This window comes from Eleutherodactylus coqui, chromosome 12, assembly GCF_035609145.1.
Source record: "Eleutherodactylus coqui strain aEleCoq1 chromosome 12, aEleCoq1.hap1, whole genome shotgun sequence".
Lineage (NCBI taxonomy): Eukaryota > Metazoa > Chordata > Amphibia > Anura > Eleutherodactylidae > Eleutherodactylus > Eleutherodactylus coqui.
In genome coordinates, this window is record NC_089848.1 from 131,878,097 (window position 1) to 131,891,962 (window position 13,866).

The 13,866-nt window shown below is 47.9% G+C and overlaps 1 protein-coding gene across 4 annotated transcripts in view; it reads right to left on the reverse strand.

Moving 5' to 3' along the window:
• LOC136587146 (protein adenylyltransferase SelO-like) overlaps positions 1 to 13,866 on the reverse strand; it is a 47,125-nt gene that overhangs the window by 16,341 nt on the left and 16,918 nt on the right. For all 4 annotated transcript variants that reach the window (XM_066585655.1, XM_066585653.1, XM_066585654.1 and 1 more), the window contains exons 6-10: positions 11,343 to 11,399; positions 9,126 to 9,224; positions 8,135 to 8,202; positions 2,765 to 2,852; positions 1,065 to 1,134 (exon numbers count right to left, since the gene is read on the reverse strand). In XM_066585655.1, the coding sequence (XP_066441752.1) occupies positions 1,065 to 1,134; positions 2,765 to 2,852; positions 8,135 to 8,202; positions 9,126 to 9,224; positions 11,343 to 11,399 (382 nt within the window). The remainder of the gene's footprint in view (positions 1 to 1,064; positions 1,135 to 2,764; positions 2,853 to 8,134; positions 8,203 to 9,125; positions 9,225 to 11,342; positions 11,400 to 13,866) is intronic.

The window sequence follows — 13,866 nt, forward strand, 5'->3', positions numbered from 1 at the left end:
TATATATATATACACACACACACACACATACTCCTTCTAGAGGAGGGATGTTACTGACAATGTGTGTATATATATATATATACAGTATATACACACACACACACACATACTCCTTCTAGGGGAGGGGTGTTACTGACAATGTGTGTATATATATATATACAGTATATATACACACACACACATACTCCTTCTAGGGGAGGGATGTTACTGACAATGTGTGTATATATATATATATACAGTATATATACACACACACACACACACACATACTCCTTCTAGGGGAGGGATGTTACTGACAATGTGTGTGTGTATATATATATACAGTATATACACACACACACACACATACTCCTTCTAGGGGAGGGATGTTACTGACAATGTGTGTATATATATATATATACAGTATATATACACACACACACACACACACACATACTCCTTCTAGGGGAGGGATGTTACTGACAATGTGTGTATATATATATATACACACACACACACACATACTCCTTCTAGAGGAGGGATGTTACTGACAATGTGTGTGTATATATATATATATACAGTATATATACACACACACACACACACTCCTTCTAGAGGAGGGATGTTACTGACAATGTGTGTGTATATATATATATATATACATATATACACACACACACACACACACACATACTCCTTCTAGGGGAGGGATGTTACTGACAATGTGTGTGTATATATATATATATATATATATACACACACACACACACACACACATACTCCTTCTAGGGGAGGGGTGTTACTGACAATGTGTGTATATATATATATACAGTATATATACACACACACACACACATACTCCTTCTAGGCGAGGGATGTTACTGACAATGTGTGTATATATATATATATATATACACACACACACACACACATACTCCTTCTAGGGGAGGGATGTTACTGCAATGTGTGTATATATATATATATACAGTATATACACACACACACACACATACTCCTTCTAGGGAAGGGATGTTCCTGCAATGTGTGTGTATATATATATATTATATAGATGGTTTTGGACTCACCAAAACTCTGTTTGGATCTGTTCGGCTGATAGCGGGAAAGTGTTCGTTAATGATGAAGTAAACGACTTCTCTATAAAACAGAATACATCATGTAACGGTAATGACCCGCCCTGAGTGTCGCGGCCGCACATAGATCCCGTTTATTAGCATCGGCCGCACAAGTGTTCTCCGTCCCGTAATAACGTATCCTGATCACTGAGCGCGGCGTCTGTATCCAGTCCGGACTCCTTCATTGCACTGAGAGTAACGGAGGGGTCCGGGATTCTTATGTTCTCACCCTCAGCAGGCGGTACAGAATTTTGCCGGGTTACAGGGGGTTTTGTCGGCTTCAGACAATCCCCTTTGTTAGAACGCTCCTGTGAGCAGAGGATAACGCGGCGCTCCTCCCGCTGTTGCGTCCCGTCGCTGAACCATCCTCTTGATTTTGGAACTATTCCTGAAGGCCAGAGGTGTTCAGTGGCGGACCTCTCTAGCAGACCGCCTTCACACTGCCGTGAAGATGGTGCGAGACGCACAAATATGAACCCCACCTTTTGGATGGAGTCATACACATGAGCGATGCTTTCCTGCATGGCGCCGCGATGTGCTGCGGGAAACACATTGCAGCCTGTCCCATCTAGCTGCGAGATCGCCCATTGCTTTCAATGGGGCCGGCAGGGAGTGAGCCCCTAGGGTGCCTTCATACGGGCGAGCGTGATATTGGGCAAAGAAACTCGGACAGATATCACGCTTACGATGTTCACTGTGAGTGCGTTGCGATCCGTGAGATCCCATTGCATCGCTGAACATGCGATTTTCAGGCGTGTTTTTCCTGTGCGTACAAATCACATGCATTTTCAATAGGAAAAATGATAAACCACATCGCATTCGCACAAAACTCGGTGAGCGCGACGTTATTATTATTTTTCTCAGCCACTGGAAACAATGAGTGAGATTTCCGTAGACTCGCAGAAAAAGAGAACATTCCGCGATTTTTCTATCTCACGGCATCGCTGCAAGAGAGAAATCGTACATGAAAATAGATCCGTTGGAAACAACGGGGTTTATTGCAACGCGAGAAACTCACTCATGTGAATGTACCCTGAGGCAAGTTTCATGTGGGCCATTGCGACTTTGCCGCAAGAAAATTGCGCCTTTGTCCCTGTGATTTTTTAGCGTCCGCAATGCTTTTCTTCAGAATAGTCTTGCATCGCTGCCGCCCGCGATAAAATCTTTTTTTTGTTATTGTGAAACTCAATAAGACTTTCTAATGTTAAAATCGCATCGCGCGAAAATCACAAGTTTGTGCGTTGCAATGCGAGAAAAAGGAAGCTAATAAAAAATAAAAATCGCACATCGCAGAAAGATTTTTGCTTTTTGCAATAGCGCATGGGTGAAAATATCGCAAATGTGAAGGAAAACATTGAAAATCATTGGTTTCATATTTCAGCTTTTTTACTTATTCTCGCGTCACACGAAAATCACGCGACTTTAACGCCCGTGTGAAACCGGCCTTAACCCATTAAGGAAACGTTCTGTACTGCTGATGCTTTGCTTTTCAATGGATGACGATAAGAGAAAGTTGAGCTCTGCTACATCGGGAAGCGGGAGGCCCGGGTCTCTCACTGCTCTGGCCGTTATCGTGACCAACCAGTGGACTGGAAGAGAACTTAGATCGACCTACTGAAACGACCAGGAAAATGTTTTTCCTATTTTCTTACCTTAACGAGTGAAATTCTCCAGAGTTGCTCAAAATTTCAAGGGAACCGATGCGGAACCAAGACTTGGCGACTCGCAGCACGACGGCCCCTACATGGGAGAGAGGCACATGGGTCACTCACTCGGCATCTCTAGCTCTTCGTCACCGCGGGATGGACAATCTCTAATACAGGGTAATCAGATGTAACAGAATTAAAGGTGATGGCACTTATCAGTGTTACGGCTTCTTAAAGGGGAAGTCCAATCACTTCTCTGGAATTCAAAATTCATTCCTGCTGGTCTGTATCCTATAAACAATAATGTCTGTCTGTGGTATAAAGTCCGTTCCTGCACTCTACTCAAGTACTTGGCACGATGGGTTTGATCTCATCCTTGGCTTTCTGTGCCACCACTTCCTGCAGCCCTGTACTATAATTCCCATACCTGCTAGCGCCGGACTGTCAGTGAGCCCCATATCCACCCCCAGTGCATCACTATATTAGGCTTTCACTGCTCGCTCCACCACTTCCTGCAGCCCTGTACTATAATTCCCATACCTGCTAGCGCCGGACTGTCAGTGAGTCCTATATCCACCCCCAGTGCATCACTATATTAGGCTTTCACTGCTCGCTTCACCACTTACTGCAGCCCTGTACTATAATTCCCATACCTGCTAGCGCCGGACTGTCAGTGAGTCCTATATCCATCCCCGATGCATCACTATATTAGGCTTTCACTGCTCGCTCCACCACTTACTGGAGCCCTGTACTACAATTCCCATACCTGCTAGGGCCGGGCTGTCAGTGAGCCCTATATCCATCCCCGATGCATCACTATATTAGGCTTTTACTGCTCACTCCACCACATACTGGAGCCCTGTACTATAATTCCCATACCTGCTAGCGCCGGACTGTCAGTGAGCCCCATATCCATCCCCAGTGCATCACTATATTAGGCTTTCACTGCTCGCTCCACCACTTCCTGCAGCCCTGTACTATAATTCCCATACCTGCTAGCGCCGGACTGTCAGTGAGTCCTATATCCACCCCCAGTGCATCACTATATTAGGCTTTCACTGCTCGCTTCACCACTTACTGCAGCCCTGTACTATAATTCCCATACCTGCTAGCGCCGGACTGTCAGTGAGTCCTATATCCATCCCCGATGCATCACTATATTAGGCTTTCACTGCTCACTCCACCACTTACTGGAGCCCTGTACTACAATTCCCATACCTGCTAGCGCCGGACTGTCAGTGAGTCCTATATCCATCCCCGATGCATCACTATATTAGGCTTTCACTGCTCGCTCCACCACTTACTGGAGCCCTGTACTACAATTCCCATACCTGCTAGGGCCGGGCTGTCAGTGAGCCCTATATCCATCCCCGATGCATCACTATATTAGGCTTTTACTGCTCACTCCACCACATACTGGAGCCCTGTACTACAATTCCCATACCTGCTAGCGCCGGACTGTCAGTGAGCCCTATATCCATCCCCAATGCAACACTATATTAGGCTTTCACTGCTCGCTCCACCACTTCCTGCAGCCCTGTACTACAATTCCCATACCTGCTAGAGCCGGGCTGTCAGTGAGCCCTATATCCATCCCCGATGCATCACTATATTAGGCGTTCACTGCTCGCTCCACCGCTTTCTGCAGCCCTGTACTATAATTCCCATACCTGCTAGCGCCGGACTGTCAGTGAGCCCTATATCCATCCCGATGCATCACTATATTAGGCGTTCACTGCTCGCTCCACCGCTTCCTGCAGCCCTGTACTATAATTCCCATACCTGCTAGCGCCGGACTGTCAGTGATCCCCATACCCACCCCCAGTGCATCACTATATTAGGCGTTCACTGCTCGCTCCACCGCTTCCTGCAGCCCTGTACTATAATTCCCATACCTGCTAGCGCCGGACTGTCAGTGATCCCCATACCCACCCCCAGTACATCACTATATTAGGCTTTCACTGCTCGCTCCACTTCTTACTGCCCTGTGGGCACCAACTCCAGGATGGCTCTGGTCCGGCGGCAGTAGCAGGGATGTTCTATATATTCCTGTGCCAGTGAGAATGATGGACTAAACATCCAGCCCTCCTCCAACAACGAGGAGATCGCTGAAGCACTGTTCTGAGACATGACAGGACGCCATGTACATTGAATGGACTGGTGCGCCACCAGAAGTCATTAATTCAAGGGCAGCGGGATCATGTGACTGGGAACCAAAATGCAGAATCCATGAAGAATCCAGACAAATGCATTGAGATTTTGTTCCAATGGGCAGGGAAGGTAAAAGCAGGCGATTTAGCAACCGAGAACCCCTTTAAATTGGTCATTCTTCCCAAGATGCGTAAGAGACGCAGTGAGAGCAAAACTAAACAACTGTGGTGGAGTGTCATGTAATGCATCATGTGACCGCTGCATCGATGGCATCCCCCGCTTGTGTGTGCGGTTGTATAACTGCTTCTATATGTGTTTGCATGCGCAGGCGAGGGCGCTGACAGTTCGTACTTGTGCTGTGCGTCTCCATCAGGGGATCCGGCACGGCTTCTTTCACTTGATGGGAAGCCCCGAATGCTGCTGTTTTCTTTTTGTCAAGATGACAGAAACCTAACTTTAGCCCTTTCCAATCCACTGTCTGACGTCTTCCTACATTATGATTGAAGCTTGTACAGCTCCAATGTTAGAAGACGTCCGACAGGGTATTCTTACCATCTATTCCCAGCCCCTCCGCTGTCGGAGCCTCTCTGGCGCACACACACTGGCTTTAGCTCGCAGATGGCATAACAGCAAGAAGAGAAAGCCTTTTACGAAACCCTAAATCCAAAATTGGATTAGAAAGGGTTAACATAAAGGAATTACCACCAGATAACAGCTCAGCCTCTAGAAATAAAGAGTAACAGATGAATGTCCAGTTGATGGGCGTTCAACCCCTGGATCGCCACTGATCAAAAGAACATGCATGGACCGCCATGCTCGACTGCGGCTTCACTCATACTGGGACTCGTTTCTCATGGTCGGTGCTGTTGCCATCTTGCCGCAGCTGCTGTTAACAGCATTGAAGATATAAGATTATAGGCAGTTGTAGAATAGAGATATTCATTCATGGGAGAGTGTTGTGGGCATGTTCTGTGATCTGTGCAGGGAGGGGAGGAAGTGAGCTGTGACTGTTGTGAATGGTAGATCCTGAGTTATCTATATATAGGTGTCTCCTGTCAGTGTAATCCTGTCTGCAGGGAGGGGAGGAGGTGGGCTCTGACTATTGTGAATGGTAGATCCTGAGTTATCTATATATAGGTGTCTCCTGTCAGTGTAATCCTGTCTGCAGGGAGGGGAGGAGGTGGGCTCTGACTATTGTGAATGGTAGATCCTGAGTTATCTATATATAGGTGTCTCCTGTCAGTGTAATCCTGTCTGTATAGGGAGGGGAGGAGGTGGGCTCTGACTATTGTGAATGGTAGATCCTGAGTTATCTATATATAGGTGTCTCCTGTCAGTGTAATCCTGTCTGTACAGGGAGGGGAGAAGGTGAGCTGTGACTATTGTGAATGGTGGATCCTGTTATCTATATATGTGTCACCTCTCAGTGTAATCCTGCCTGTGCAGGGAGGGGAGGAGGTGAGCTGTGACTATTGTGAATGGTGGACCCTGTGTTATCTATATATAGGTGTCTCCTCTCAGTGTAATCCTGTCTGTATAGGGAGGGGAGGAGGTGAGCTGTGACTATTGTGAATGGTGGATCCTGTGTTATCTATATATAGGTGTCTCTTCTCAGTGTAATCCTGTCTGTAAAGGGAGAGGAGGAGGTGAGCTGTGACTATTGTGAATGGTGGATCCTGTGTTATCTATATATAGGTGTCACCCATCAGTGTAATCTTGTCTGTACAGAGAGGGGAGGAGGGGAGCTGTGACTATTGTGAATGGTGGATCCTGTGTTATCTATATATAGGTGTCACCCATCAGTATAATCCTGCCTGTACAGGGAGGGGAGGAGGTGAGCTGTAACTATTGTGAATGGTGGACCCTGTGTTATCTATATATAGGTGTCTCCTCTCAGTGTAATCCTGCCTGTACAGGGAGGGGAGGAGGGGAGCTGTGACTATTGTGAATGGTGAGTCCTGTGTTATCTATATATAGGTGTCTCTTCTCAGTGTAATCCTGTCTGTAAAGGGAGAGGAGGAGGTGAGCTGTGACTATTGTGAATGGTGATCCTGTGCTATCTAAATATAGGTGTCATCTCTCAGTGTAATCCTGCCTGTACAGGGAGGGGAGGAGGTGAGCTGTGATTATTGTGAATGGTGGCCCCTGTGTTATCTATATATAGGTGTCTCCACTCAGTGTAATCCTATCTGTGCAGGGAGGTGGAGGAGGTGAGCTGTGACTATTGTGAATGGTGGATCCTGTGTTATCTATATATAGGTGTCACCTCTCAGTGTAATCCTGCCTGTACCGGGGGGAGGAGGTGAGCTGTGACTATTGTGAATGGTGGCTCCTGTGTTATCTATATATATAGGTTCTCCACTCAGTGTAATCCTGCCTGTGATGATAATGAGATGACAGCTGAGAAGTTTTCTTTACAGACCAGGAAGTGTCAGACTGCAGGATTTTAGGATTAAAAAAAAATAGATTGTAACATTGAAAATGTAAAAAACACTCAAAATTCTTAAAAAATATAATAAACATAAAAACCTGATTTATACAAGAAGTCGTTTTCTGATGACACATCCCTTTAAAGGGAAATTGCACCTTAGATCTGGTCCCTTAATCTTAAAGGGGCTGAACCACAATTGATTTACCACTTATCCACAGGGTAGGTGATTAAAGTGTGATTGGTAGGGATCTCACTGTGAGACCTCCTCCGATCTCAAAAACGGGGGTCCAGTGTCCCCGCTCCTCCGCTCTGCCCCCCACGCCCACCACAAAGAGGAGATAGACTGGAGTGGCGGTTGTGCAGCGCGGCTCCATTCATTTTCAATGGCACCGCCGGAGAGAGCCGAGCGCTTGCACTCCATTTTCTCTATTTCCATCAGCCCCATTGAATTGAATAGAGCGACGCATGCGCGATTGCTGCTCCATCCAATCTCCTTATCACTGCGGGGGTTGGGGATGGTGCAGTGAACTGGCAGTGACAAGAAGAGGAGGCTATAGGACCCCTAATGTTCAGGATCAGTGAGGGTCTCAGCAGTAAGACCCCCATCGATCAGACTTTAATCCTGTAAATAGGTGATAATTGTGGCCCAACCCCTTTAAGGGCCAGGCAATCGGCCCCATCAATCAGTAAATGTTGCCATATCCTAGCAGTGCGCTGTCACTCGCTGTATTGGAGGAACCCCTCTAAGATGACATCAGCAGCACCTACAGTCCCCTCCTTATCTCAGTACCTACCTTGCTCTTTCTTAACATTTCCATTGTAGAACTGATCTCTCCAGACGGCGTCATCGCTGACAACAAGGCTGACAACACAAAGGCCGTTAGAGCAGGAAAACACCAACTTGTAGCACACATCAATGCAATTACTTTATTAGTGCCCAGTACAGGGCGACGGGCGCTCCGGCTGAGGGCGGACTGCGGGTGACTCTGGGTGGGGTTCTGGAAGTCAAGGTGTGGATGCGGCCAAAGGAGGATTCTGACTAGTAGTGGGGACATCATGGCTAATAGTGCGGACATCGTGGCTAGTAGTGAGGACATCGTGGCTAGTAGTGAGGACATCGTGGCTAGTAGTGGGGATATCGTGGCTAGTAGTAGGGACATCGTGGCTAGTAGTGAGGACATCGTGGCTAGTAGTGAGGACATCGTTGCTAGTAGTAGGGACATCGTGGCTAGTAGTGAGGACATCGTGGCTAGTAGTGAGGACATCGTGGCTAGTAGTGAGGACATCGTGGCTAGTAGTGGGGACATCGTGGCTAGTAGTGGGGACATCGTAGCTAGTACTGGGGACATCGTAGCTAGTACTGGGGACATCGTAGCTAGTACTGGGGACATTGTGGCTAGTACTGGGGACATCGTGGCTAGTAGTAGGGGCATCGTGGCTAGTACTGGGGACATCGTGGCTAGTAGTAGGGACATCGTGGCTAGTAGTGGGGACACCATGGCTAGTAGTGGATAGAATGGGGACATGCACTGGCCAGCACACTGTAGCTGGCACATTCATCTGCCAATGTACAGTATGGCGGGGCACACTCTGCTGGCACTGTAGTGAGGCACATTTTCGCTGGCACTGCTCAGTTCAATTCTAATTATTTTAATGGATTCTCCAGGATCAGAAAAACACAGCTGCTTTCTTCCGAAAACAGCACCACCCCTGTCCACAGGTTGCAGGTGGTATTGCATTTTAGCCTCTTTCACTTCAATGAAACTGAGATGGTTGTACGCGTACCTGGCGGCTCTGCTGGTGGGGACCCCCAGGTAGTGCATGGCCTCGCTGCACAGGAACTCCCTCACCGAGGAGCGCAGCACCGCTCTCCCGTCTCCCCTCCTAGGACAGATGAAACAGATAGAACACATTCAGATGCGATGAACTTATATGACGGGACCATAAGGTGTGTCAGGCTCCAGTCCACAGCATGAGGGCTCCTTCGCGTCGGCGGGCTTTAGTCCCGTCATGCGGCCATGATTTTCACATGATTTCAATGGTTTTCACAGGATTCTCATTGCGTCTGACGAAGAAAGGGCAGAACTTATCTTCCCGCGGTTTTTTTTCAACTCGCGCAAACCCCGGTTCATGCGCTAATACGTTCCGTAGCGGCGAGCATATCCACGGACGCTCCCAGGTGGTATTCCCCAAATACTATGTTACAAATTTTACCGCAGATCTGCAGTTTATCCGTGACCAAACGCACGGCGGAGGAAATCTGTCCCCATTTTAACCCCTTAAAGTCACACCTTTTTTTTTCATCTCCAGTATCTCCTCCCCACTTTCTAAAAAAACTGGTATTTTTCCATCCAAATCGATGTTTGAGGCTTGTTGTTTTTGCGTATTTTGCAGTGGTTTTATGTAACATCATATGATGGGCGGAGAAACTCTAAGTGGAGTGAAATGAAAACATGAGCAATTTCACCATCTTTGGGGGGGGCTAGGGGGTCTTGTCTCTACGGGCACACACTGCGGCCAAAATAATGTGAAAACTTTATTCTGTGGGCCGGTACGATCACGGCGATGCCACGTTTATTTCTGCCGCCATCGTCTGGCTTTATCTTTCAGTCGACGTATTTGCGGACTCTTTTTTTGTGGGATGTCCTGTAGTTTCTATTGGTTCGATTTTGGAGTATATATGACTTTTTTATCACTTTTTACTGCTTTTTTCTTAGCAGCAGGGTGGGGAAAAAAAGCACAATTTTGGCGCTGTGTATTTTTTCCTGATGCCGTTCACCATGCGGCGTAAATAATGTTTGATCATTTGGGCTTTTATAGATGCAACGATACCAAATATGTTTTGGTTTTTCTATATTTTGATTATTTTATTTTAAATATAGGAAAAGGTTTTTTTCTTACTTTTACTACCTTTTATTTATTCTAATACTTAAAGGAGATGTCCCGCGCCGAAACGGGTTTTTTTTTTTTTAAACCCCCCCCCCCGTTCGGCGCGAGACAACCCCGATGCAGGGGTTAAAAAAACCACCCGCACAGCGCTTACCTGAATCCCAGCGGTCCGGCGTCTTCATACTCACCTGCTGAAGATGGCCGCCGGGATCCTCTGTCTTCATGGACCGCAGGGCTTCTGTGCGGTCCATTGCCGATTCCAGCCTCCTGATTGGCTGGAATCGGCACGTGACGGGGCGGAGCTACACGGAGCTACACGGAGCCCCATAGAGAAGAGGAGAAGACCCGGACTGCGCAAGCGCGGCTAATTTGGCCATCGGAGGGCGAAAATTAGTCGGCACCATGGAGACGAGGACGCCAGCAACGGAGCAGGTAAGTATAAAACTTTTTATAACTTCTGTATGGCTCATAATTAATGCACAATGTACATTACAAAGTGCATTAATATGGCCATGCAGAAGTGTATAGACCCACTTGCTGCCGCGGGACAACCCCTTTAAATGAACTTTTTTCCACTTATTTTCCCATCTGTTTAGCCCCCATAGAGGAACTGAACTTGCGATTGTTTGACTGTATTTTGACGGCATTCATTCATGGCAGCATTGGGGGCCTTCAGAAGGCCTCTGTCTGCTCTGGTAACCAAGCGAGACCCCGCGATCTCCTCACGCTCATCACAGCTGTTGCTGGTGGGTGTCCGCTATCAAACACAGCCAGCACCCGCCATGCATGGGAGTTTATCTTTGCTGAGGCCATAAATTAGCTAATAAACCATGCAGGAGAGGAGAGAGAAGCTGAGCCGTCAGTCCAGCCTCACTGGCGGACCTCCTACTGAGACTAGACTGCAGTGTCTATATACAGTGACATGTAGAAGCTGCAGAAGACAAACGCTGCAATGTGGGGGTTTTCTTTTGTCTGTTTTGCAGCGAGTCCATTAAGTTTCCATTTGTTTACATACCAGACAGAAAGGAGTCACAGACTCCGCGCAAAAATGGAGCATGCTGCGCTTTTTTTTTGCTCCGCTCATTTTTTCATAGCAAATACAGCATACATTACCTAGAATATGGCGTTCTTCCGGATCCCTTTAACTGGAGCTCCCATCTTTCTCCGAACCTACCAGGAAAATGTCATGCAGCAGAATTAAAATCTAGAGATGGATTAGACGACGGGCAATTCTGCAGCAATCTGCATGGCAAGCCGCCTGTTGCTTATAGGACATTCATTGTATTGTAGATTTCATATCTATGTCACGTCATGTCATGTAACGTCACTTCTAGCAGAGCTCCTACGTGGGACCATCACCAAATATACAGCAGGTGGATAAGCCCCACTGAATGAAGCTAATCCATAATGCAAATCGATTAACCACAGATTTCTGTTGAACATACCGAACCCTAAGAATACTAGAAGCTATAATATTATTGTCTGGCAACATGGAGCTATCCGCTACCCACAGGACAGGGGATCGCCGCGTGCTCGGTGGGGTCAGTCATCCATCCCAATAATCAAAACCGCTATCTTTTCTCCTTAGGGAGAGCACCGGTGAGTGAGGAGACGAGGCCATTCATGCTCCTCTGGGTAATATGCAAATAAGGGAGATGGAATAATACCTCCACAGTGCCACCTATTAGAAGGCAGCCAAAGTCAGAGTCTTTAATCAAAACCTAACACATTTCTTTCATTTCCTCTGGCACTTTTCCCTCCTCATTCAAACACTCCATTATATCCCCTCTGCTTAAAAAACCAACCCTGGACCCGACTAATGCTGCTAACTACCGACCCGTCTCAAACCTCCCCTTTATCTCCAAATTACTGGAACGCCTGGTCTACTCCCGCCTTACTCGCTTTCTCTCTGACAACTCGCTCCTCGACCCCCTCCAGTCTGGTTTCCGCTCTCTACACTCGACCGAAACTGCCCTTACAAAAGTAACAAATGACCCGATGACGGCAAAGTCGAGAGGTGATTACTCCCTACTAATCCTCCTTGACCTGTCTGCTGCATTTGACACTGTCGACCATAATCTCCTTCTCACTATGCTCCACTCTATTGGCCTAAAGGACACTGCCCTCTCCTGGTTCTCCTCTTACCTCTCTGACCGCTCTTTCAGTGTTTCCTTTGCTGGTTCTATCTCTGCTCCACTTCCTCTCGCTGTCGGGGTACCCCAGGGCTCGGTCCTTGGTCCCCTTCTTTTCTCTATCTATACTGCCCCAATTGGACAAACCATCCACAGATTTGGCCTCCAATACCATCTCTATGCTGACGACACCCAACTATACACCTCCTCTCGTGAGATCTCTGGACCATTCCTCCAAAATATCACCGACTGTCTGTCCGCTGTCTCTAACACTATGTCCTCCCTTTTTCTCAAACTAAACCTCTCTAAAACTGACCTCCTTGTCTTTCCACCTTCTAACCGACCTCCCCTCAACATCTCCATTCCAGTGTCTGGCACCATCATAACCCCCCGACGGCATGCCCGATGCCTTGGCGTCACACTGGACTCTGACCTCTCCTTTGCCCCCCATATCCAATCTCTGGCCCAGACATGCCACATGCACCTCAGAAATATTGCTAAAATACGTCCGTTCCTAACCACGGACACGCTAAAGACGCTCGTGGTTGCACTCATCCACTCCCGGCTTGACTACTGCAACTCGCTACTCATCGGCCTCCCCAGCACTAGACTCGCTCCGCTCCAATCCATACTAAATGCAGCAGCTAGGTTCATTTTTCTATCCAGTCGTTATTCAGACGCCTCTGCATTATGCCAGTCGCTGCATTGGCTGCCCATCCACTGCAGAACTAAATTTAAACTCCTCTACCTCATAAAGCTCTGCATGGCGCTGCGCCACCATACATCACCTCCCTACTGTCAGTACACCACCATACATCGCCTCCCTCCTGTCAGTACACCACCATACATCGCCTCCCTCCTGTCAGTACACCACCATACATCGCCCCCCTCCTGTCAGTACACCACCATACATCGCCTCCCTCCTGTCAGTACACCACCATACATCGCCTCCCTCCTGTCAGTACACCACCATACATCGCCTCCCTCCGGTCAGTACACCACCATACATCGCCTCCCTCCTGTCAGTACACCACCATACATCGCCTCCCTACTGTCAGTACACCACCATACATCGCCTCCCTCCTGTCAGTACACCACCATACATCGCCTCCCTCCTGTCAGTACACCACCATACATCGCCTCCCTACTGTCAGTACACCACCATACATCGCCTCCCTCCTGTCAGTACACCACCATACATCGCCTCCCTACTGTCAGTACACCACCATACATCGCCCCCCTCCTGTCAGTACACCACCATACATCGCCTCCCTCCTGTCAGTACACCACCATACATCGCCTCCCTCCTGTCAGTACACCACCATACATCGCCTCCCTCCTGTCAGTACACCACCATACATCGCCTCCCTACTGTCAGTACACCACCATACATCGCCTCCCTACTGTCAGTACACCACCATACATCGCCTCCCTACTGTCAGTACACCACCATACATCGCCTCCCTCCTGTCAGTACACCACCATACATCGCCTCCCTCCTGTCA